General features: G+C 49.8%; 1 protein-coding gene across 3 annotated transcripts; it reads left to right on the top strand.

The window, feature by feature from the left end:
- Positions 1 to 39: 39 nt before the first annotated feature.
- On the top strand, positions 40 to 24,823 carry MEF2B (myocyte enhancer factor 2B). Of its 3 annotated transcripts, none has more exons than XM_069079357.1 (9): positions 40 to 263; positions 19,481 to 19,553; positions 20,912 to 21,115; positions 21,844 to 21,978; positions 22,274 to 22,457; positions 22,653 to 22,798; positions 22,895 to 23,006; positions 23,467 to 23,578; positions 24,053 to 24,823. In XM_069079357.1, exons 2-9 carry the CDS (start codon positions 19,500 to 19,502, stop codon positions 24,291 to 24,293), a joined length of 1,188 nt encoding a protein of 395 aa, XP_068935458.1. In that variant the 5' UTR covers positions 40 to 263; positions 19,481 to 19,499; the 3' UTR covers positions 24,294 to 24,823. The 3 variants fall into 3 exon arrangements, with proteins under 3 accessions (XP_068935458.1, XP_068935372.1, XP_068935546.1); XM_069079271.1 differs by having other exon boundaries at positions 41 to 263; positions 22,650 to 22,798; XM_069079445.1 differs by having other exon boundaries at positions 41 to 263; positions 22,650 to 22,798; positions 23,409 to 23,578; positions 24,053 to 24,189.
- The last annotated feature ends 1,245 nt before the right edge of the window (positions 24,824 to 26,068 follow it).

Below are 26,068 nucleotides of genomic sequence, written 5' to 3'. Positions count from 1 at the left end.
TCTTATGCAAATCAATCCCGGAGGTCCAACCCAATCTACGCCTGGAGGGGGTGTGACCATGCAAATAGAGGCAGCCTGCTATGAATGCACCTGGCGGTGGCCCGCTCCGCTCCCGTAATCTGGATCGCCCCAAGACTTCGCTGCGCTCTCGGAGCCTTGACGTTGCCTCTGAGCCCTGGCCCCAGACCGGACCCGCGTCCCCGGGAAGCCCTATTCCCTGAGTCTTAACTCAGGGGGTTTCCGGACCGGGCAACGCTGAGCAGGTGTGTTTCGTGTGTGTGTTTCGTGTGTGTGCGTGTGCGGGCGCGTGTGTGTGTGTGTGTGTGTGTGTGTGTGTGTACTGGTGTGTGCCGGTGTCCGAATCTGTCTGAGTGTGTCTCTGAGAACATATAGGCACTGTCAGGTTCGGCAGGGCGCGGGGCGTGGGGGTGGGAGAGACCGGAAAAGGACTGAGGATCTCTCAGCCACGGCCAAGGTGCTTGCCCCTAGAGGGTCAGCGGCCTCCCGAGATAAGTGAGCTCTGGGTTGCTGTAAAGTGGAAAACCCCACACTAGCAAGCAGCTGGGTGGGTCCAAATATGACACCACACGAAACATCCCACCCCACCCCCATTCCAGATGGTGGTAGGAAGAGGCTTTGGGACAGTCACTGGGAAGGGGGTGACTGATGAAAGGGTTAGTGCCTATTAGAAGGAGTCCAGAAGATGATAAGGGTCCAGGGCGGAGGCAGTCAAGCCAGAACTCAGTCCAGGATGCATGATTGGAGAGGCTGGCGATCCTTCAAGCTGGATCCTCAGTGATTGAGGCTGTAATTGGTTCATAACCTTTGATGACCTGTACAGTACAAAGTTGAGGTGGGCTGGGGTCGGGGGTCCAAAGCCCATTAGGGCAGAAGCAGAGGAGGGGACTTGCCTCAGCCACTAACCAAAAGGCAAGGGATCTAATGCCAGTTTATGGGCAGAGTCCTGAGGAACTCTGATGGAAGCTGTGCCCTCCTGCCACCAGGGTCAGTCTCATGGTGGAAAGGAGCAGGGGAAGTGGGGGGTGGCAGCTGTAGGGCATGGAGGGAGTGTAGAATCCTAAATTTGAAAATCTCAGAGTTGGAAGGGGCCGTCTAGTTGGGCCAATGTTTGCACATGAATACCCCTTCCCCCGGCAACATCAGAACTTGGGGGCATCCAGCCTCCTAATGTGAGCCCATCATCTCCTGTGGGCACCATTACACTTTGGGGCACCCCTAATTCTTTTTTTTTTTGCTTTTTGGAGGGACAGTTGGGGTTAAGTGACTTGCCCAAGGTCATACAACTAGTGTGTGTGTGTGTGTGTGTGTGTGTGTGTGTGTGTGTGTGTGTGTTAAGTGTCTGAGACCAGCTTTGAATTCAGGTCCTCCTGATATCAGGGCCGGTCCTCTATTCACTGTGCCACCTAGCCGCCCCGACACCCCTAATTCTTAAGAAGCTTTTGTTCCTATTGAACTAGAATCTATAGTTGGCCTCCACTGTCCTTAGTCCCAGTTCCAGAAACTGGGGTCAAGCAAAACCCCTCTAATCTCTTTGTCTCTTGACGGCCCTTCAGAGACCAAAGACAGTGACTATGTCAGTCTGGACCTCTCCTATTTCCAACAGCTCTACCCCTCAATTGTCCGGGGAGCAGGTGGGACCTCTCTCCTGAGTTACCCAGTAGGGGTGGCTAGGCCAGGGCATGAAATGAGTATCAGTTGGGATGGGGACAGGGGACATGACCAATCCAGCCCCCTGGCACAGGGTTTTCTAGTGACTCTCTTCTCAGGAAAAAGCATTCATTCCTTGGATGTGGACAACTGCTGTTGGGTAATGAGAAGAGTCAGTAGGTCTAGTGAAGGCTCTGCTGTGACTATGGGCAGGGTCTCTTCCCCACCTTGGCCTGCATCATAAAACGAAGGTGTTAGATTAGATTCATCAACCATTTATTGAGGGCTTCCTGTGTGCGTTGTACTTTGCTGGGACCTGGGGATACAAAGACAAAAATTCTGCTGCCCCTGCTCTCAAGAGGCTTCCATTCTACCAAAGCCGTGCATGCAGATAAGGTGATTTGTGGAGGGAGAGCAAACATCAACGATGTCAAGGATCAGAGGACACTTCATGGAGGAGGTAGCAGCTGAACTGAGCTTTGAAGGAAGAAAAGGATTCTGAGAGGATGAGATGAGGAGGAAGGGCATCCTAGGCATGGGGGCCAGCTTGTGCAAATGCCCAGAGGAGGGCATTTGCCAGATGGAATGTCTTGTGCAGGAAACAGCCAGTGGTCCAGCTTGGCTTAACGTGGAGTACATCAAAGAGAGTGAATTGAAGTAAGACAATTTGAAGACAGAGTATGGACAGCTTTAAATACCAGGCTGGAGAGTTTGTATTTCGACCTAAAAAACAATAGATGACCATTAAAGGCTCTTGAGAGGGGGAGAAACATGGCCAGAAGCAGTCCTTGGAAGCTAGGCAGAAGATGGGTTAGAAAGGGTCAGTGGAGACCAGTTAGGGGGCCAAAGCAGTGGCCCAGGTGAGAGGTGAGGAGCAGCCTGGAGGGTCCACAAAAGTACGGCCTCAACAGCTGTTGTGTTGTGGAAGGGGAAATTAATTAATCGGTATGGTGGGGGGGAGGGGGGGGGGGGGGGGGGCAGGGGCAAGGGAGAGGGAAGAAGCCAGGACAACTAGGGTTTTGAACCTGACAGATTGGGAGGAGAGTGCTGCCCTCAGCAGGAATGGGAATGTTTGGAAGAGGGACAGGTTTAGAGGAAAAGAGAACGTCTTCCAATTTAGACACATTCAATTTTAGATGATCTTGGTCCTCGAGGTCCTTTCAGTGCTGACACTCTGTTCCAAGGGCCCTCCCATCTCTGACATTCTGTGTTCTACGTTCCCTCCCAGCACTGACAGTCTCTGTTCTAAGGGCCCTCCTAGATCTTACGTCTTGTGTTCTAAAGACCTTCTAAGCTCTGACATTCTGGGTTCTAAGGGCCCTCCCAGTTCTGACATCCTATGGTTCTTTGACTTGGTCCAGGTTGCAAAATTATGCTGGACTGCGATAAGAATAGATTAAGAAAGGTGGCACTCCTCATCGACACCCAAGGTCTCCATCAGGAGAAGGGGCTATGCTGTGCTTGGGAGGAATATTGTGATTGATAGAGTGACCCTCCATTACAAGGTCACTGGAACAGGCCTGTGAGGGCCAAGGTTGTAACTATAGTCACAGCCTATAGACTCCTGTCAAGGGAGATTCTTTCTGCCTACAACCAACTCCATTATACAGATGGGATAAAGTAGTGCATAGGAAAGAGCCTTTGCAGTGAAACAGGGGTACCACATAGGGGTACTACAGATCCAGTTCAAACATTTACTAGCCAGTGATTAACGGTGAGTATTTCACCTCTGTGAGCCTCGGTGTCTTCATCTGTAAAATGGTCATAATGATACCTGTACTAAAGATGTCCTAGGGCTCTCAAGAGGAAACTAAGTTGTAAATCTTGACCGGTCATGGAAATGTGGGCTATGATGGGGTACGAAGGCAAAGAAAGGCAGAGAACCTAGCCCTTAAGGATAAGAGCCAGTTCCTGCCCCACAGAGCTCACCGCTTGGGGGGGGGGGTAGGAGACAGGAGTCATATGCAGGAATCTGTAAGAGAATAATTAAGGGCTAAAGCATGTGGTGGGAACTGGAAGGATTCCAGGAGGCCAGAGGACCCTGGACCAGGGAACTTAGAGCTGGAAGGACCCCTCATATTATAGATGAGGAAATGGAGGAGGGACCACACTGTGGGTTGGAATGATCATAAGGGGCTTGCAGGATAAAGAGGGGCTTAAGCTGGGTGCTGAAAGTTGGGCAGAGATTTGGAGAGAAGGGGATCATACCTGGTGTTGCCAGTGATAATAGGATCATTGATTCAGGGCCAGAAGGGATTCACCTCTTCCAACCCCTTCATTTTACAGATGAGGAAACTGAGGCCCACGGAAGGAAAGTGACTTGCCCAAAGTCACACCTGGTGGCAGAGCCAAGATGGGAAGCTAGTTCCTGAGTATTCTTTCCACAAGGGTAGTGAGGAGCCTGATTTATCTGGGAAAATAGGGGGGGGCGGTTTAGAAAATCATAGAACATCAGAGCTGACAGAGGCCTTAGGGATCGTCTAGTCCAACTTTACAGAGTCTAGCTGACTCTGCAAAGGCAACTTTACAAATGAGGAAACTGAGGGAAGGGGCTTCCTCTAGGGCAGTGTTAGTTTTTGGATTAGAAGCCAGGGCTCTTGACTCCTAGGGAAGGGTTTTTTGTACCACCCCAATAGAACATAAGCTCCATGAGGTCAGAAATGGATTCATTTGTGTCTTTGTAAGCCCGGCACCTCAAAAACTGACTGGCATATAGTGGGAACTTTTTGATCAAATGACTGTAACTCACACCTTGTCCTGAGAGAGAAGTGCAGTAATGAGAAGGGTGGGGAGAAACCAAAAACAGCACCAGCAACAGGGGGATGAACATGTTGACTCTCGGGGTCCCTCTCTAGCCCCAAGTTTGGAGACTGGAAGGAAGGCCATCTCCTGTTGGGGAAAGACATAGGGGAGCATCAGTGGGGACCCTGTTTCCCTTCAGCTGAGAAGAGGTAGTCAGTGGCTAATCAGCCCTGAGGCCCCACCCAGAGCCCCAACAGGTCTGTTAATTTCTTAGGGTAGCAAGGTGGAGGAGACAGCCTAGGGATTAATTTCTGGGGCCCCACTGGGCCTCTCTCCTGCCACCTGCTGGAGCTTTCTCTAGAACAAAGAGATGGGAGATGCTTGACCCAAACGGTTTTCTATAACTGATTCACCTGGCCAAAGCCAAGTTCAGGTACATCAGGTCCGGGGAGCTGACTGGTGGATGGTTCAGTCGTCTTTAGGTTCCTTTTTCTTTTTAACTTATGGTTTTATCAGTATGTGGAGCTCCCAGTGTGGAAACTCACCCCATGGGTGCAAATTAGCACCCCCTCTCAGTTTTAGAGAATTGTCTGAGGGCACTGAATCAAGTTAAGTGACTTCCTTTGGTTACGTCACTAATATATGCAAGAATTAAACAAGGGTCTTCCTGACTAAGATCAGCCCACTATCCAGTAATACCTGACTCTCTAGCAGGTTCCCATAAGGATCTCTCCCCTCCCAAGCACACTCGAGAACACACACACACACACACACACACACACACTCACACTCACTGGCGCACGTGTGCGCACATGATGAGCCCTGGGTACCCATTGCACCTTCTTACTTGAATACTTTTATGACTTTCTCACTGCAGTTTCCTGTAAGTGAGAGAATCATAAAAATATTCCCAAACAAGAGAGAGGGCGCCGTTTATCATTCTTGGATGTGCCCAGAAGTGCATGTGCTTTGGGGGAGAGGTTTGTGAGTGTAGTGGGACGGAGAGGCTGATTCAGACATAGGAATATATTACTCTTCGTGCTGTCCATCGAATGTGAATCTACACACACATGTGCCAATCAGTGTGAATGTAGCTGTGCCCTTGGGGTAGGGGTGGGTGTGTAGGTGGAAGGAGGGGCCTCTGGTAACAGGAGTCTTCTTCAGAAAGGAGAGGATGAGGGGGGTAGGAGGGCTCTTACTCAGAGCCCATGGGCAAAGATGGCAACCCTACACATTGGAAGAGAAAAGGGGGGGGGGAGGAGGAGAAAGAGAGAGAGAGAGGAGGAAGAGAAGAGGGAGAGAGAGAGAGAGAGAGAGAGAGAGAGAGAGAGAGAGAGAGAGAGATCTTTCAGAACAAAATATCAGAGCTGGGAGGGACTTTCGATCATGGGACATGTGCTCCAGTCCATGCTGCCTGCTGGATGGAGCCTGTGTCACTGACTGTAGGTAAATCATTTCACTTCCGTGGGCCTCAGTTTCCTCATCTGTAAAGTGAGGAGGTTGGACTGGATGAATTTTTCCAACTCTGAGTCTATGATGCTGAGATCCTCTCCAGCAGCACCTCAAATTCCACATCTAAAGCTGACCTTAGCATCTTCCTCTCTTGGCTCTCTGCTGAGCTTGCCTTTCCCATGACTTCCCTGTCTCTGCTAACAGTACATCCATCCTTCCAGTGCCCTGGACTCAAGCATCTTGGAGATATTTTTGGCTTTTCACTTCCCTTGCCTTCATTTGCCACATCTGATCAGTCCCATGGCCTTTGCCTTGACAACATCTTTTGCATCCATTTCCTACTATTCACTCAGGCGAGTACTCTTAGTTGGGCCTTTATCCCTTTCTTTTGGACTACTGGAATAGCCTCATCATTGATGCCCATTTCTCCCATCTTTCTCTTCTGTTTCCCATCCTTCACAAATCTGCCAATATTGACCCAAACCTACCGCCTCCAGCAAAAGATGCAATGTCCAATGCAAGGCCAGCCCTGGGCTGGCTCTAAGATACCCTTTCCAGCCTGTTTCACACGAGGCCCCTTTGCTCATCCTACAGCACCATTCACATCCCACCCAGCCAGTCCACCTGGGCCATCTTCCTATTTATCTTCTCCATCCCACTTCTCCCCATCTAGAACCATATCCTTCAGGAACCTCCCCCCTCCCCACTAGCCCCCACCCCCAATCCTTGTCCCCCTGATCCAAGTGAATTCCCTCAGCTTTGATGCCCCTGCCCTGGGGCTAGGCTGTCTTGACTGGTGAGACCTCATCTAGCCCATTACCTCTACCCAGCCCCAGGTCAGCCCATGCTTCATTCATACCTTCATACCCAGACATCCTCCCAGGGCAACTTGGCATAGGGGATAGGGCAGTGACCTTGGAGTCAGGAAAATTAGGGCTCAGATCCTGCCTCGGACAATTAGTGACCCTATGCAAGCCACTTAGCCCCCTGGGCCTCAGTTTTCTCAACTATAAAATGAAGGTATTGGACTCAGTGGCCCTTAAGGTCACTTTTAGCTCTAAATCTTTGATCTTTCCACATGTTCTTCCTCTTACTCTATGTTGGCCTCAGTTTCCTTATCTGTAATATGAGAAACAGAATGACCTCTCAAGTCCCTGCCCACTCTAAGAGGCTAGTTTCCAGGTAGAGTGCTGGGTGCATGTGTGCGGAGAACAGTGGGGACATGTCTAAAGGAACCTAATGCCAATCTGGTGGTCATTCTCCCCTCCCTTTGCCCGATCTGGTGGCCATTCCCCCCTCCCTTTGCCCACTTTCCCTCTCCTCCTTTCCTACTTAAGCTTGAGTGCCCATCATACCCTCCCTGAGACAGAACAGCTGCTTTTGGTGGGACCAGTCCACCCATCCCTGCTGGAATTCTGCTAAGTCAGAATCAAAGAACCTTAGCACCTAAAGGGCCAAAATGACCCCCCCCCCTTTGCCCCCTGCAGCTCAGCAGCAATTGGGAGGGGATGAGGAAGCATTCATTTGCTCTATGTTTACTCATTCAGCTACTGGGTCCTGATTGCCCATCCCTACCTGGTACCTTTCATTGGCTCCCATTAATCATGGGAACGACCTGGGGAATCACCTACATGACTTCTCTAAGGTACTGCAAGATAAGTGGGGCTGAGACCCTGCCTGTCCCCAGCTCAAGGATGCTGATTCAGATAGATGGTACAAAGAGGCAGGGGCTAAGGAACCTAGGAGGGACAAACCCACTGTCTCCCCCTCCAATCTGTCCTGCCCAGGCTGTCTGAGGTTTCATCAAGAGTCAGTGTGGCTTAGTGGATGGAGTTCCCAACTTGGAGTTAGGAGAAACTGGGTCCCAATCCCCCTCAAATATAGAATGGCTATGTGACTCTAGGAATGTCCCTTCATCTGTCGGCCTCAATTTCCCATCCGAAAAATGAATTAATTAGACTAGATGACCTCTGGGGTCCTTTCCAGCTCTAAATCTAAGCCTGTGATTTTCTTAATGTCCAACTTAGATCACTCATTCCCCTGCTTTTAAGGATTTTCAGTGGCTCCCCTCTGCCTACCAAAGTACAAATTCCTTAACCTTGAACTTGGAGCCTTCCACAATGTAGTGGAATCCACCTACTGGATAAAGGGAGCACTGTCTTGTGCCGCCCCCTCCTTGTGCTCTACAGTGAAGCTGGTTCTGCTCTTTGGGGGTCCCTGTTTTAACCTTGCTCTTTCCTGTCGTTCACCCCCAACCCCAGAATGGATCCCCTTCTGAATTTTCTGCCAGTTAAATCCCAGTACCAACCTTCTTCACAAAGCCTCCCCAAATCTTCCTTGTATCAGCCTTATTGGGGGTCATGTCTCATCCCTGTCCCATCAGTTTATAAACTCCATGAGGGTGAAGTTTGTGTCTTGGGACGTCTTTGTGTCTCCTCATCGAGGGGCATAGGAACTTGGGCACAATGGGGGCTTAATTGATGGTTATAGAATGAATGAACGGGTTGGTGAGTGAATGGCTGAATGAACCAAGGTGGGGAAACACAGAGAGGTGTAACCATGATTGGGCTTTAGGAATTCCCCCAGTCCAAGACCCATGCTGCTGGCCAGTTTTGGACAGGAAATGAGGGCAAGGGCTGGGGGAAGTACCTGTCACCATGAGGTTGGGGAAGTGTGGGTGGAAAAGAAGGGGGGAGTAAGGGGAAATATATGAAGGTAGAGAAGGGTGGACTTGTCCGAGAAAAGTTCATCTTCCTAAGAACCTCATTTTTCTGAGTCAAGTACCATTAATGTCACCATGTTGCCCTCAACAGAAACTCTTAATTCCTAAGGCTGGCCTTCAATGCCCTCCATGATCTGGCCCTGGTCTCTGTTTCTAGCCTTATCTCCACTGATCTCCATCAAGGTCATCCAACCCCTGTTCCCTTGTTCACACTCTCCTCTTGTTTAGAATGTCCTCCTCCTTTCCCATCCACCTAGTTTTGCCCTACCCCACCCTTGGAGGCCCCACTCAGAGGAAACCTCTCCCCAAAAGCCTTCCCTGTCCCCTCCAGCTGGCTATGACCCTCCCTTCCTTTTAGCTCCCACTGTTCAGTGTCTGAACCTCCTTCATAGAAGAGGTATGCACGGTATAATGCAAAAGAACATTTGAGTTTGAGTTAGGAGATCTGGGTTCAAACTAGTTACTACCAGTTACTACCTGTGTGACCTTAGTAAAATGATGGAGCTCCTCTGGGCTTCAGTTTTTTTCAGTTATAACATAAGGAGGTTAAGTGAGATAGTCACTAAGATCCATTCCAACTATAAGTCTATGATTGTAGGATTGATTAAGTACTTACTGTATACTAGGCTCAGTGCTAGTGGTGACTAGGGTCACCAGGGAACAGACAAAGTTTAATCAATCAATCAATAAAGGTTTATTAAGCTCCTACGATGTGTCAAGCACTGTACTAAAGCTGGACTTACACATTTTAGATGTTCCCTCATGGAGCTCACAATCTGGAAGGTAGTAAGACAAACAGGGATGCCAGGAATACACATTATTACAGGATAAATGCATCAGAGAGGCACAAGACAAGTGTGCTGTCTGAGATTCAAAGGGGGAGATAGGAGATAGGTACCTAGTGTGGGACATCAACAAAACCTTGTTATAGGAAGAAGCTTTTCAGGTGCTAGGCTAGGAGGACAGCTGTCAGACAGGGAGAGGGGGCGTTCCAGGCACTGGGTAAGCCTGAGAAAAGCCAAGGAGACGGCAGAGCACAGGGTGTGTTGAGAAGAGAGTGGTCCGTTCTTAAATACCAAGAGAAAGAGTTTGAACTTTGCTCAGGAAGACAGAAGGAGGTATCGAGGGGTCTGCAGCAGAGGACTGATGTGCCCAATTTTTTCTTCAGAATAGTGGACCTGGCAGCATCCCAGATTGGGTGAGCTTGGAGGGGGAAGGGAGTAGCAGAAGGAAGCTTTGTTGAGAGACTGTCTCTAGAGCCTGGGAGAGGTGGCAGTGAGGGTCTGGACTTGGGACTAGAGTGGACAGATGTGGTAAATAGCATTCTAAATTCTAAGGGCTCTTCCAGCTCTAACATTGTGTACATTATGGTGTCTCCTATTCCATGTTCTCAGCTCTGATGTTCTATGTTCTAAGGATCTTCTTAGCTCTGACATTTGGTTTTCAAAGGTGATGGGGTTCCAGATCTCAGGTTCCATAGGGTTCCTAAAGTGCCCCTCTTGGAATGATGCTACAACAGAGACTGTGGTAAGGTGAGGCAAGGGAAATGCATGTGATACAGTGGGAAAAATGCTAGCTTTGAAGTCAAAGTTCCTGAGTTCAAATCCTGCCTCTATTACTTACTACCTGGGTGATGTCAAACAGGTTATTTCACTTTCCTGGGTCTAAGTTCCCTCATCAGCAAAAATTAATGGGTTGGAAGAGATGTTGTCTCTGAACAGCTCTTAGAGTTTGAGTTCAAGTATGGACTGAATGCCACCTCCTCCCCCTTCCCGGTACTCAGTGGGGGTTCGAGAATGGGGGAGGAGACAACAGGAGACAGTGTGAACTCTAGGTAGAATGATAGTGATGGAGAAGGAGTGGAAGGGGAAAAAAAAAGCAGAAGTGAGAGACAGATTGACTGAGGCTTCTAGGGGAGGCTGGTAAGGGGAGGGCAAGCTCAGGACTGGCCCCCCGGGGGCCCTGGCTGAGGGGATGGGGGGAAGCAGCCCCTCCCCCGCTGCTACACCAGCGAATCAGGGTTGCATGGTTGCCTCATGCAACCCATGCCCCAGTTTCATCAGCCGATCCCTGAGCTGCTCATTAGAGGAGACAGGAAGGGCCACCGGGCGGGACCCCCCTCCCCTGCCATTCCTGGGCTCCCTGAAGAGGGGAGGGACCCCAGCTGTTTGAGACTGCCCCCCCTCCCTTCAGCGGTTGCTTCTCCCTGTCCCTGTCTTCCAAAGACTTCTCCTAGAATGAGATGGAGAAAAGGGCGTTTGGGGTGCAGAAGGAGGGGATGGTACAGATGGTTGCTATCGAAAATCATGTGATGCTGATCAGAGATAGGATCAGAAAGCCTCGAACTGTGTGTCCTTGGAGATTCTTCTCATCTAATCCCCTTTTACAAATGAGCAAACCTGAGATGCTGGCTCAGAGAGGGAAAGTCATTGCCTTAGGTCACACAGCTAGTAAGCGACCAATGGGAATGGAACCTGGGGCTCCTGATTCCAAACCCAGGGGTCTTTCCCTCGCTGCTCTACATTTGTAAGAAGAAGTGATCTTTGTAAAAGTCATACTGTGCCTCTGACTAGGCATCCACCCTCAGGTGGCCTGGAAATGCTCTGCTCCAGGACCCCCTCTTTAACTTCCAGCCTTTAGCCATATGGTTCAAGGATATGTGGCCAGCTTCAACGCTTATTGATTGTGGGTCGCTGGACAAGTCATTCCCACCTGGGGTCTCAGTTTCCCTATAGGGTCCTCACCCCTATGGGCTGTGAGACTACTTTGAAGCCTGTAAGGTTCTTTTCAGTTCTAAAAACCTCTGATTCAATGATCCTCTCTATATAACATCCCCCCCCCACCTCCTAGGGAAACCAAGGCATAGACTTGAGGAAATGCCTTAGATCGGACAGGAGAAAGTGTCTAGAGACCCATATTTAAGCCTGGACTTTCTCTGTTTGTTTTCTACTTCACCAGACCCTTGGAGAGTTACAAGAAGGGGGAATCCTATAGCCTGTGATCAGTAATAACTCATCCTAATCTTCCTTTGATTCCCTTTCCCTGGGGTCTTTCCCCAGCCCTCCTTCATTCCTACTCCTGGTTCAGCTGCTTGGAACAGCCCAGGCTTCCCCAGGGCAAGGGCCTGCTCTCTGTACCAATTAGGCAACAAAGAGGAAGTTTGCTTTCTCTCTTGGAAGGAAAATGACCCATAAGCAGGTTGTGACCTTGTACAACGGAAAAAATACCTGATTTGGAGTCAGAGGACCAAGATTCTAATCCTGGCTCTGCCTTGGGACTTTGGACAAGTTCTTTCCCTTCTCTGACCTTACGGTAAACTAAAGAGAAGGAACTAGATGACTTCTGAGGTCTCTTCCATTTCTAACTCCATGACCCTCAGGCCCCCAAAGGCAGACAGACAGACAGACAGATAGACAAGGAGGGGAGGTCCAGCCCAGCTCCATCTAAGCAGGAAAACAGCCCCCTGAGGCTCTGAGCCAGCCCACCGCAAAGTGATAGGTGTCAATGAGGGCAATGAAAAAGGGCATCATTGCCTGGTTAACTGGATAGAGGACTCCAAGACAGAGTCAGGGAGTTCAATATGGCGGAAGAGGGCAATAAGGAACCTCTTAAGAGAGCCAGGTTCAGTGAAAAAGCTAACCGGATCATTGACTCATTGTAGAAAGAACATTTTAGAGGCTCAGATAAGTAAAGGGAAGCCCAGACAGGGGAAATGGTTTGTTTACAGTCACGCCTTTAATAAGTGTCTGAGGTGAGATTTGAATTTGGTTCTTCCAGAATCTATGCCCTGTTGCGACAGATCTCTGAGAGAGCCAGGGCAGGATCAGATGGAGGGAGACACTGGATTTGGCTAGTCCAACTCCATAATTTTAGATTTGAGGAGATTGAGATCCAGGGAAATTCAATTACCTGCCCAGGGTCCCACTGAGTAGGAGCAAGGATTTGAATATAATTTCTCTAACTCCAAATTTAGCATTCTTTCTTCTATCAGGGGATAAGTTCCTTGGGGCAGATGAGGATGAGATGAAGGGAGAAAGGACTCCTAAGGAGGACAGAAGATTCATTGGAGTGGGAAGGGGGTCTATTCCATAGGAAAATAGAGACAGAAATCCAGGCTTCCCTTTGGTCCAGGAATGGTCTGGCTCCCTATGGTGGAAGCCCAAGGCAGTGGCTTTGGAGTGGATGGGAGTTAGGACCCAGGCCCATCAGCTTCTCACTAAGACTTGACCTTTCCCTAAACACCTCAGAGATAAGGCTACCTCCTTTCCCTAGAACAGGCCATAACTGTTAGCCTTGACCTTTGAGATCAATGACATAACCATGCCTTTGGCCCTAACTTCTACCAAAGATCAGAGCAGATGGTTGTGGCCTGTGTTGGGAGAGGGAAGAGAAGTGGAAGCCTTAGCTTTGAGAGGCCTAGGCACCTGCTGAATCTCAGTTTCTGGGCCTTCACACTCCCCTCCCCCACCCTCTCCCTGTCCCCTCTGGCATATGTAGGGCCAGAGCAGATCCAAAGCTGCCCCTGTCTGTGAGCCAACAGCCTGCCAAACCCAGGTGACCCAAGGGTTTGCATGAGGCCGGCTCTCAGATTTGCATTTGTGTCTATAAAGAAGCATAGGTCTCCTGTGGCCTGTGGTCCACATTCCCCCACAGTCACACCTGGAGCTTCAAAGGGTTAACTCTATTGATTTGCATATGGAATTATTTCTGGTCAGAGGGTATGATGAGTCTGAGGTGCACGCAGGAAGCTACAAGCATTCATTCAACAAATCCAGTGGCTATTAGATAGTATGTTATAATGGAAAGGGTCCCAGACTGAAAGCCAGGAGCCATGGTCTTCATGACCTTCCAGGACAAGGGGCAATCGCTTCACTTGCTGTTCCATCCAAGTATTTGAAGACCTGCCATGTGGAAGAGGGAGGAATCTTTCTGCTTGGTCTCACGTGGCAGAATGAGGAGAAGAAATTGTAGAGAGATCGATTTAGGGTCAATGCAAGAAGATCTTTTCTAATAATTAGAACCATCACAAAGTAGAATGGCCTGCCCTTGAAGGCCACTGATCCCGCCTTCAAGCAAGGGCTTCAGCCATGCTCAAGCCTCCCCCGTCCTGAATAAACACTAACTTCATTCTACTATCCCTTCAAGCCGTCCCTTACACATTTCTTCTTTTTCATGGCCAAACTCCCAGGAAAAAGCCACTCATTGCCTCAATTTCCTCTTCCTCTCTTTCCCCATCGCCTTGCAATCCGGCTTCCAGTCTCATCACTCAATGGAAACCCTTCTGTCCACATTTATCAGTGATCCTTTAACTGGGAAATCTGATGGCTTTTCTCCATCTTTGTCCTTAATAACTCTGAAACATTTGGCACCTTGGCCCACTCCCTCCTGGACTTTCTCCTTTCCAGGTGACTGCTCTCTCTTGGTCCTTCTAGCTATCTGACCACTTCTCCATTTCCTGGGCTGGATCACCATCCATGTCACGCCTCCACACTCTGTCTTGGGCTCCCTTCTCTCTATATGCTTACTTGGTGACCTCATGGGGTCCCATGGGTTTAATTATCATCATTAGGTTGCTGACTCAGATCTATACATCCAGCTCTGGTCTTCCTCTTGAGTAACCACATCGTCAACTGCCTATTAGATATTTTGAATTGGATGACTTACAGATATCTCAAATTCTGCTTGGTCCAAACACAATTCATGGTCTTTTCTCCCCAAATTCACTCCTCCTCTGAATTTCTCTATTCCTGTAGAAGGCCTTGGCATCCTTTCAGTTACCCAGGTTTGCAACTTCTCACCTCACCCATCCCATTTATCCAGTCGGTTGCCAGATTCTGTCATTTCTAACTCCAATTTCTACCTTCTCTTCACTTATGCGGTCACAAACATACTGGCCCTCATCATCTCCTGCCTGGACTTTGGCAATGGACTTCTAATTGGTCTACCTACCTCCAGTTTCTTCCCACTCCTACCCATCCTCCACCCTTCTGACAAGGTGATTTTGTTTAATCACAATTCCTACCATGGCACCCCCCTACTCAATAACCTCCATTGGCTCGTTACTCATCAAATATGAGTTTACAACCTGGCCCCATCCTACCTTTCCAGGCTTATTGCACATTATTTCCCTTTGAGCATACTATGGTCCTACCAAACTGTTTTACACACACACACACACACACACACACACACACTCCTTCTTCCTTCTCTGTACCTTTGTATTGGCTGTCCCTTATATCCAGGATGCTCCCTTTCCTCACGTCCAGCCCTTAGAAGTCAGAATTTCTTTCCACGTGAAGCTTTTCCTGACCTCCCCAAATTTTCTTGCATTTGTTTTGTATGTATATGTGTATATACACCATAGCTTACAATGTAGCCAGAGTAGACAATATAGTATATTATATATGTGTCTGTACATATTATTTATGTCTCTATTATGTGTGTATGTTGTGTATATGTTATATGTACGTGTGTGTGTCTATACACACTAGATCCATACATAAATAGATGCAGATATAGATGCTGTCCTTGAGGACAGGCATACTTTTGCTTTTGTCTCTGCATCCCCCATGCCTGGCACCTAGGAATAAAGTAATAAGCAATCCTTAGATAAATCCTTAATAAAAGGATTTGTTCTGTGAAGTTTGGATTCCATCAAAGGGCTGCACTTGAGGACCCAGAGGGCCACATATGGCCTCAAGGCCGCAGGTTCCCCAGCCCTGGATTAGATTGTGGTTTATCAATATGGGTGAGCACCTTCTCTGTAGCTGGGAGTCTAGAACACCAAGAATAACATGCCCAGGGGCATCCCGCTGATATGGGAGAGTCCGAATTTAGACAGATTTTCCTGACTTGACTTTGAGTCTAGCTTTCTCTGTCCATGACTCCATGTTTCCTCTTATATGGCACACAGCTAGCCTTAAATAAATGCTTTTTTCCTTCTTCATATTAACAATTAGCATTTATATGGAACTTGAAGATTTGCAAAGCACTTACAAATATTATCCCATTTGATCCTCAGAAGTATTCTGGGAGATGTGCTATTATTATCCCCATTTTACATATGAGAAAACAGAGGCAGATAGTGGCTAAGTGACATGCTAGTAGTTGTCTGAGGCCAGACTGGAACTCTGGTCTCCCTGGCTTTAGGGCCAGTGAATGTGCCACCTAGATCTCTGCTGATTGGAGTGGTGGAAGATTAAAGAATAACCCTGAGTTTCAAGACCTGAAGCTTCCTTTGGGATGCCAAGGCTGGTGTGTGTGTGTGTGTGTGTGCTGTATTAGTGGGGTACTAGGGTGGTGTCAGGGGAAATAGGTCCAACCTAGGGCCCTTTGCCTCACCTTCTTTGCCCAGAGACTTAGGCAGAGAAGATTCCAAGATTGGGTCCCATCCTCAGGCCTCCCCTTGTGAGCCTGAGGTCCTGGAACATGACGGCTCTTTGACATTGATTTTCTCCTTCACTAGCAGCCAGGACTTTAGGGTGAGGGAGTGTGGTGCCATTGCAGCCAAAAGACTAGGGAACAGAAGTCCCCATTGTCCCTTTCCTCTTTTTCTTCCCTCTCCCCCCTTGGAGAACCAGCAGTTTAGAAAGTTTAGTTTAGAAAGTTAATTTAGAAAGTTTAGTTTAGAAAGAACCCTGGAGTCAGACCAGGCCCCAAATCCTGGCCGCCCTAGTGTGAGTCACCTCACCCCTGTGTATCCTCATATCTGTAAAGTGAGGGGCATGGAACAGGTGACCTCCAAAGGCCTCTACCATCCTGGATCTTATGGAGCTGGAGGCTGGTGAGGGTACTAAAGACCAGGCCATTCACTGGCCACTGGAAGGAGCTCAGGATATGGAGCCTGGAGAAGTTAAGGCTGGGGGAGCTGGGGTGAGGACATCAAGGCAGCCCAAGCCTTTGTATTCTGCTTGGACCCAGAGATCAGGACAAAGGACAAGGGCCATGGGAGGGAATGACAGCAGATTTCAACATGAGGAAAAACTTCAGCGTTAGCTCTAAAGCTGGAAGCGACCATTCAGGCCAACTAGGCCACCCCCTCATTTTACACATGAGGAAATTGAGGTCTATAAGAAGGGAAGCTATTTGCCCAAGGGCATTGAGGAAGTAACAGGGCCAGCATTCAAGCTGGGGGCCCTCTGACTCCAGAGTTCTAACCATTGTACTACTCTGTCCCTCTTAACAATTCGAGCTGTCCTAAAGGGGGCTGGTCTATCTGGGGAGGTAGGGAGCTGGTCAGCCAGAGGCTGACTAACCACTTGTGGATGATTTCTTGGAAGAGATGATAGATCCAGTTTGAACAGATTGCCCTATGACCTCCCCCTCTTCCACTTCTGAGATTAGATGAACAGCCCTGAAAAGGGCTCGGCAAGCCCCCATCCCAGAGCTACGAGGTCTCCCTGAACATCCCAGAAAGTGAAAATGCATCCAGAGCCATCATCAATCACCTTCACTTTTGTCCTGCCACTGAACTTCCGTGACTTTGGAGGAGAGACTGAGGCTGGCTGACAATCTGTGCAACTCTGCCTCTCTTAAATCTAATTCACATGCAAGTCAACATATCGCCCCATGCTGACACTGATCCTCTTCGAAAACAAGGATGGACAGCAACCGTCTTCTGCTTGTAGCCCTAGATCCCCTCTTCATGACTGGGGGTGATAGGCCCTCATGGAGGAAGGGGCCCAGCTGGGAAGCAAGACTGGCACTTTCCCTTGGGAAGGCAGGGGGCACAGCTCCCCATGTCACCAGGCGCCCCTGGGGGCCAGGCGGGGGTGGAGGGACGAACCCTGGGCCGTGGGAACACTGCGGTTTCCGTCCAGAATTAAAATTAGCCCTGATGTTAAATTTAGCACCAGCCCCAGAATTGAGACTGGGCTCCAGACTTGTCCCTCCCACCTCCAGGCCCTTGGCTCCCCAGGCATAGTTTGAAGAGTCTTGGTCTTGGGAACGGGAGATCCAGGTTCAAATCACGGCTTTGCTACTTACCTCTTTGTTCATGTCCTAAACTTATGCCCTACTTAGAGATTTTCAGTGATGGGCAGCTCACTACCCTGACTGAGGTCATTCTACAAAAAGGTCTTGGGTCCCTTCCAACTCTGGGATACCTATGTGACCTTAAGAAAAGTCTATGAGCTTCTTTTCTCATCTCTAAAATAAGGGGGGCTTGGACTAGATGACCCCAAAGGCCCTTCCCAACTCTGGTATTCTATGACTATGACAGGTGGATGGGATATGCTAGGGGATAAGGAGTCCCCTTGGTCTATGTTTCCCAGGAGCCCTTTCCCACCCTTCAAGGCCTCTTATGCAGAATTTCTCCTATTCAGAAGGGTCTACAAATCCTATCAGTTTCTGGGGCAGCTCTTCTTTCCCAAAATACCCAGACCTACCCTAGCCAACTGGTTCCCAAACTGGCTAAGTCTTGGTGAGGACATGCCCTTTCCTCCCACCCCCACTGCTTCTCTCACGCTACCAAAGGACTCCATTTAGCGACTGCAGTGGCTGGTACTGGTTCTGTTTCCGGATAGATTTAGCTTCCATGGGTGGGAGTTGGGGGGAGAGGAAGTACAAAATATAACAGCCCTCCAACCCAAACATCCTAAGGAATTTTTCCCTATTTTATTGGCTGTGTAATCTTGGGTAAATTACTTCTAGAGACTCAGAAAACTCAATCTGGATGGTGCCTCAAAATCCAGTCCTAGCCTGAGCAGAAATATCCAGACCCATGTCCCCCCCAAATAAACACCCAGCCTTTATCTACCAAGGCAGTCCACTCTATTCAGGCAGTCCTAATTTTAGGACTCTTTTCTCTGACATTAAACAATTGAGCAGAATATTTGCTGTTCAGTCGTGTCTGACTGTGACCCCATTCAGGGTTTTCTTGGCAAAGAGGCTGGCATGGTCTGTCATTTCCTTCCCCAGATCATTTTATAGATGCGAAAACTAAGGCAAACTGAGGGCTGAATGACTTATCCAGGGTCACACAGCTACTAAGTATCTGGGGTCGGATTTGAACTCGGGTCTTCCTGATTCTCTCCATGAGCAGAATATAATTTCTGTCTGTTAAGTTCAACCTTCCAGGGCCAAGGCTAGTTGCCTCTTCACACTTTTCTCTTCTTGCTAGGCATCTTTAGTCCCTTTGACCAGTCACCCTATAACAAGGTCCCTTTGTCTTTCTGATTGTCCCCTTCCCCAACATGCTCGTTTGTCGACGGTCTTCCTAAATGTGGCCCCCAGAGCTGAACGTAGTATTCCAGATGAGGCCTGGCCAGGGTAGAGGACAGCAGAAGAGCCCATTCTGGGCTCTGGGCCTTCCTTATGCAGTTTAGTATGGATACGGCACATACGAGACTCATGTGCAGATGGCCATCTGCCCAAACCTGCAAGCCTTGAGCATGAGAACAGGCCTACTTCACTATTAAAATAAAAGGGTTGGATTCTTTGAGCTTGAGAACCTTTCTCACCTCTCACATTCTGTTCCATGTTCTGAGAGCCTTCTTGAGTGATAACTCTTTGTTCCTTTTTTTTCTGTTAGGGAGGTAGGGGTGTGTGTGTGTGTGTGTGTGTGTGTGTGTGTGTGTGTGTAAGAAACAGGCAGTTTTTGGATGGCCTTGCTAGGCAGATAACAAGGACCTGTGGAAGAATTGGGAGCAGGAGTGGACCCTGGGTAGGTCAGTTTTCCTCCTGGAAATGGGTTTAGACCAACACCTCATACCATATACCACCAAATACGTTCTAAATGGACACACAACCTAAATATAAAAAGTCATATCATTTTTTTAATAGAGGAAAAAAGAAGGAGATGCCTTTCAGTTTTACTCAGGGGACAAAACACGTTGCATATAGTGTATGGTTTGAAAGGTTTTCAGCTCACCCAGTCCTCTCTTTCTCCCTCTGCAGCTTGTGCCCAGTCCACACCATGGGAAGAAAAAAAATACAGATCTCCAGAATTCTAGATCAACGGAACCGTCAGGTACAAAAGTGGAGGGAGGGAAGGAAGGCCTCCTCTGAGGCTGGAGTTCTCAGCCTCCCCATTACCGGGAGGGCTTGCTCACTGTACACTGGCCCTGGGAGGGAGACAGGGAGGGATGCTGAGCAGAAAAGGGAAGTGATTTTCCCAAGACTATGCTGCAAGTTACTAGAGCCCAGGTCTCCTGACTTCTGGGCCAACACCCTGGGCAATGACGGAACCTATACAGCATTTCAAAGAAACCTGTGTCTCAAGGAGACACAAAAACGGCCCTTAGGTGTAGGGCCTTTCTAAGGAGATCCAGGACAACTTACTCAGAAGAAAAAAGAATTGAAGTTTGGAGAAACTGAGTCATTTGTCCATGGTCTCAGAGCAAGTTAATGTCAGGGCCAAGACTAAGACCCAGGGCAAGGTCATGGGGCCTCTGGAGCACAGAGGGAGAGATTAAAGGGCTGGGGGGAGTCAGGGGCAGATGTGAGAGGGTGGTACAACTTTCTTTTTTTCATTTTTCACTTTTTAAAACATTTTTATTTGAAGTTTTAAGTTCCAAATTCTATTCCTTGCTCCCTCCCCACCCTCCTCCCTGAGATGGTAAGCAATCAGATGCAGGATATCCCACATCTGCAATATGTGAAACATTCCCATATTGGTCAATTGTACAATAATACTAGAACAAAAGAAAAAAAAATAGCAAGCTTCAGCCTGCATTCAAACAATATCAGTTCCTTCTCTGGAGGCGGATTGCATGCTTCATCATTATTCTTTTGGGACTGGCTTGGATTATTGTATCACTGAAAATAGCTAAATCATTCACAGCTCTTTATTGAACAATTTTATTGTTACTGCACACAATGTTCTTCTGATTCTGCTCACTTCACTTTGTATCAGTTCACAGAAGTCTTCCCAGGTTTTTCTGAAATCATGCTGTTTGTCATTTCTTATAGCACAATAATATTCCATTACAATCATATACCACAGCTTGTTCAGCCATTCCCCAACTGATGGGCATCTCTTTGATTTCCAGTTCTAAGCCACCACAAAAAGAGCTGCCACAACCTTCTTAGCCTTTTAAGATCCCCTGGTAAAGTCTCTGTGACAAGCCCTTCCTCCCAACCCTGGTAGAGTAAAACCAGTTGTAGAAAGTTAGGGGGACCTTGAGGTTTCCAGATAACTTGGCTCCCATTCCAAAGCCCAGAGGTTCTAAGGAGGGGCCCAGGCATCCAAGCCATGGACCCCATTGAGCAAGTGAAACGAGTCACCCAAGTATGAGCCTGGGGTAGGGGGAGGGATGCTGCACCTTCCCCCTGCCTCCTCTCTCTCCCCTTATCTGTGCCTTATCTATGTCCTTATCTGGGACCCAGGTGACCTTTACCAAAAGGAAGTTCGGGCTAATGAAGAAGGCCTATGAGCTGAGCGTTCTATGCGACTGTGAGATAGCCCTTATCATCTTCAACAGTGCAAACCGACTGTTTCAGTACGCCAGCACAGATATGGACCGGGTGCTGCTCAAGTATACGGAATACAGTGAGCCCCACGAGAGCCGCACTAACATGGACATCCTCGAGGTGACTCAGCGCCTGCCCCTCGGGACCTGGGAGGCAGAAATAGAAGGTGTCTACTGGCCCTTCAAGCCCTGCTGGGCCCCACAGTCCGTGCTCTGAGGGTCCTTTCCATTCTGACTTTCTTTATCCTAAGGAGCTAACATTCTGGGTTGTCGGGTCTCATTCAGTCCCAACATTCTGTGTGCTATGATCCCTCCAAACTGTGACAGTGTGGATGTAGGATTCCTCCCCACTCCAGGTTCAGCTTTGCCTTTGTCTGTTCTAAAGTCCCTCCCGTGATTTTAGGTCTGCAATCTCTCCCAGATCTGACATTCTACATTCTCTGTTCTAAGGTCTCCCAGCTCTGACATTCTGTGTTCTATGTTTAAAAGCCCTCTCTGAGCTCTAGTTCTGTGATTGTTTTGGACTCATCTGGGCTACGTATTATCCATAAGACTATATTATCCATAAGATTATCCCTAAGACAGGTCCTTGGCTGCTGCAGCTTTCTCCCCATCAGACCAGGGATCCTTTCTCAGATTAGGGGCTACCCTAGGACAAGGAGCTGTGTCTTCCCCCTCAGTCCTGAGGCTCCTAGACCCATTTTCTCAATGAGGGACACCGTTTAGGGGGGGAAATGGGATCTAATGAAACCCTGAGCCCAGGAGAACCCCAGACTGGAAGGGGATGAGAGGCAGGAGCTCCCCAGCAGTGGGGAGATATCCATATCCTATTATTTCTTCTCTCCCCAGACACTGAAGCGGAAGGGGCTTGGCCTAGAGAGTCAGGAGCTGGAGCTGGATGAGGGGCTGGTGGAGCCTGGGGAGAAGCTGCGGCGTCTTGGGGGTGATGGGGCTGATATAGCCCTGGTTCGACCCAGGTGTTATGTGAGTGTCTTCTCCCACAGCTGATTCTCCTCTCTCTCTAAACCCTCCTCTTCATTATATCTAGATTTCCTTTCTCTCTACTTCCCACATCTGAGTAAGGAGGAAAAGAACACTGGCATGGAATCTGGAAAATTGTGTTCAAATGTCAGCTTTACCCCCTTACTCACCATGTGACTTTGGGCAAGTCATTCCATACCTTAGAGTTGCAATTTCCTTATCTGTAAAATGGGACTAATACTTCTTACCCTATATCTTAAACTTGATGAGTGATTCCTGCCTCCTCTTTGCCCTGCAGTCAGCAACACCTGCTCTGCCTAGCCCTGACCTGGCATATGGGGCAGTGCCGCCTCCAGGGTCTGGGCCTGAACCATGCGGGCTAGGTGAGGCCTCCCCTGGCCAGGGCCGTCCATCCCCCTTCCGTCCTGCTGCATCCAAGGCTGGTCCCCCATCAGGCCGTTCCCCAGGGCCGATGACCCCAGGTGAGAGTCAAAGGTGGGTGGGCCCCCCAGTAAGGGCAGAGTGGCAGGGCAGGAAGTAGTCACGAGGAGCAGGCAGATTAGGTGATGGGGTTCTTGTGGGGACAGGCCTGGGGTTCTCAGGATTTTCAGGGTGGGAGAATGGAAGGGTAGATAGTGCTTCCTCCTCCTTCCTGTCTTCCTCTCTCCTCTCAGCAGGTCTAGGGCCCCCACTCTTCTCCCCAGGCAACCTTCCTCGGGCACTGGCCAACAAGACCCCTCCCCCTCTATATGTGGCAGCTGAGGGAAGGAGGCCAGACCTGCCTAGTAACCTGACAGGGCCCCGGGCGAGCCTGAGTGCCACGGTGAGTGAGAAATGGGAGCTATGGAAGAATGGGGGCAGGTCAGAATGATAGGAGAAACATGGGTATGTGACAGTCCCACCACCCTTCTTCCTGCAGAGGACTCTCTACGGAAGCCTCCAGAGCCCTAGCCCCATCTCAGCCCCTGGCAATGGCGGTCTCTCCGGTCATGGACTGGGGGCTTTTCCCTTCCTTTCCTCTAGCCAGGCAGGTAAGACCCTCCCTAAACACACACACACACACACACACACACACACACACACACACACACACACACACACACACACACACACACACACACACACACACTCCCTGAGCCCCATTCAGAGGCTGTGCTCCAGCCCTGGGGATTGGGTCATAGAATCATCTACACTTAGCAGTCAATTTATATATTTACTGAACTATAAGTCAAAAAAAGGTTTCACCAGGGGCTTAACCCAAAGCTAAGGGGAGGGGTGGGGGTAGGGAGGGAAGAGTCTAAACCATGCTAAGGAAGGGGGAGAGGGGAATGAATCCCTGCATGCCCTTGGACTCCCAGTGACATGATTAGAGCTTGGATTGGAATCCTTTTTGTCCCAGGCTTACTTTCCTCCTCCTGTCTTCCTTCCATCAGTCCAGAGTCTCCCCCTAGAACACACAGTTGCAGCTGACTTTATCCCCACTCCCTACAGAGTATGGTCATGGAGACCCCTCCCCTCACCCGGGCCTCCTCCAGCCCATGGCCCTGGTCCCCTGGCAGCCCCCAAAGGGGGACAGATCCCCCAGCTCCCAGTCACACCTTAGGTAAGTATCCCAGCCCCCGCAACTCTCCATCGCCCATCTCATCTTCCTACACTTTCCACACCTCATCCTCAGCCCCAGACTAATCTGTCACTCCAAGACCTTTTCACTGTAACCCGAGCTTTACCGGTCTCCACCTACCCCCGGCTTCCCTCTGCAGGGCGCCTGCTGCCCCCTGCCGGGTAGTGCCCTCTGCCCCACGCTCTGTGTCGGGGTGAAAAAGGCTGCTTCCCAAATGTCGGCTCTGGCGCCCCTAGCCTTGCCTAGCTCCCCAGGGTGGGAGAGGGAGGAGAAGATGCACGGACTCCAGATGCTGCGGCCTGCGTGACCCTGGGCGAATCCGACTGGGTGAAGTCTCGGGCCCCTACCAGCCTTAAGTGTCTGGAGAGGCCCCGGGGGCTGGGAGGAGATGCCTGCGGCTCAGGTCTGCCCAGGGACCCGGGCCAGGGCTCACCCACTTCTTTCTCGGCTTCGCAGCGCCCGTCCCGGCTCCGCCCCGGGTCCGGGCGAGGAGGCTCCAGCAGCCCCGGGAGGCTCTCCGCCGGCCCCGGCGCTCAGCATCAAGTCGGAGCGCGTGTCCCCCGGGGCTGCGCCCTCATCGGAGCGCCCACCATCGCGGGACGACTTCACCAAGAGTTACCAGTACCCCACAGTGGGGCTGGCCCGGCCCTGCCAGCCCCTCCGGCGGCTCCACGTGGCGGACAGCTGGCCCAGATAGGGAATGGGCCGGCCCCTCCGCCGTAGGGCGACCGCTTGGCCACCTCTCTGCGTGCCCCTCCACCCTCGGGACTCCTGCCTCTCTGTGCATCGGTCTCTACCCGAAGGGGTGAGAGGGAGAAAACTTGCTTCAGGGGCCCCCAGCCTCCACCCCACGTGGAAGGGCTTAGCTGGTGCTTTGGTCCATTCCAGCACAGTCCTAGGCAAAGAGAAGGGAGAGGGGAAGAATGGGAAGGGCAGGTGGTGAAGGTCGATCGGGGGACCCCTCCGGCGTTTCACTGACTCCCGCAGTCAAAGTTGAGGGCAAGGCTGATTGGAAGCAAGGGGATCCGGAAGTGGAGCTTCGGCTCTGTGGCATCCCGGTTTTCCCCCGGGAATTCAATAGCTTCCAGGGCTAGCTGTCCCCTCCATCCTCACTTTTTGGATGGCCTCTGTTGGTCTTCCACTTGCCGGTGCCCCACCCCTCTTCCTTCCTGGGGCTGATGGAGCTCCCCTCTTGTAACCAATAAAAAAAATGCTTGGGAATAAAAACTGTCCCAGTTCCCTGTTCCCAGGCCTCAGTCTCCTCTGGGAGACCAGATCTCTTGGAGGTGGCCAATTCAGGCATCGAAGAGTAAAGAGCCCCCAGGGCACAGGGATTTCTGGGAGCTGCTCTCTGTGGAGGACCCATTAAACCCCAACCTCCTCTCTCTGGGGTAGAATCCTGACTGCTACACATTAACCAAGACCTTGGTGAAGCTACTTCTCTTTGGGCTTCAATATCCTCTCTAAAATGGGGTTAATGTGGGGGTGGACTGGCTGGCTCCTAAGTGCTCGGATGTTCAAGGCCTCTCAACACGCCCCGCCTCCAGGCCTACCTCTCACTCGCCACTCCGCCCTATATCCTAACTCATCCCAGCCCCCTCAGATCTTCATCTCAGGCCCCAGACCTGCTCCCACTATCGATGACCTTCACCCCCAAGTCCAAGTCAATTCAAGAAACCTTTAAATGTCTGTTTGCAGGGCCCATTGGTGGGAGAGAAATTTAGGGAAGCTCCAACTTTAAATAAGATGGGTTCCCTGGCCTCCCAGAGCTCACAGGCTATTATGGGGTGATTACATACTCCATGAGCCTTCATGACAAGTACAGTGGAGAGGTACAAAACATAGTGCTATGTGAAGTTTGAGGAATCAAGTCTTTACCAATAGAGAGGAATCAGGGAGGGCTTCCAGGAGGAGGCAGCATTTGAGCTAGGACAGATAGAAGAATCAGCAGATTAACAGCACATGCAGGAAGAGCAGGGCATATTTGGGAAATAGAGGGTCATCCGGTTTGACTCACACAGGGAGTTTAAAAATGAGGGCAATGTGAAATAAGATTGGAAATAGAGAGTGACACCAGGTTGGAGAGAGCCTGGATTGCCAAACAGAATAGTCTGAACTTTTCACTCACGAAGCAATAGAGTCCCAGAAGATTTTTTTGAACAGAGCAGTAGCCTGGGCAGATCTATGCCTAAAGATGATTTTGGCAGCAACACAAAGGATGGATTGGGAAGGGAAGGGAGCATGGGGTCAGGAAAATAGGAAAATACCAGAATCGTCTAGCTGGGTGTTAATGAGGGCTTGCTTGAATTAGAACAATACTTCTCAAATGTTTTGTTCTCAGGACTGCTTTGCATTCTTAAACATTATTGAGGACCCCGCCCCCTCAAAGAATTTTTGTTTCTGTGAGTTATAGCAATCAATATTTCCAGTCTTAGAAATGAAGATATCACAGTAGTATTATGAACATAGTTT

The sequence above is a fragment of the Petaurus breviceps genome, unplaced genomic scaffold (assembly GCF_028583685.1).
Source record: "Petaurus breviceps papuanus isolate PSGF00001 unplaced genomic scaffold, PetGlider_PUasm1.0 108, whole genome shotgun sequence".
Classification (NCBI taxonomy): domain Eukaryota; kingdom Metazoa; phylum Chordata; class Mammalia; order Diprotodontia; family Petauridae; genus Petaurus; species Petaurus breviceps.
Note: the sequence above shows the minus strand (reverse complement) of the source record. Positions and strands in the feature narration are given on the sequence as shown.

Bases quoted from the DNA above. Each gene is read 5' to 3' on its own strand.
- MEF2B (XM_069079271.1), top strand. From the start codon at position 19,500: ATGGGAAGAAAAAAAATACAGATCTCCAGAATTCTAGATCAACGGAAC. The intron at 22,458-22,649 runs GTGAGAGTCAAA...CTCTCCTCTCAG, and splicing joins CCCAGGGCCGATGACCCCAG to CAGGTCTAGGGCCCCCACTC. The intron at 22,799-22,894 runs GTGAGTGAGAAA...TTCTTCCTGCAG, and splicing joins GGGCGAGCCTGAGTGCCACG to AGGACTCTCTACGGAAGCCT.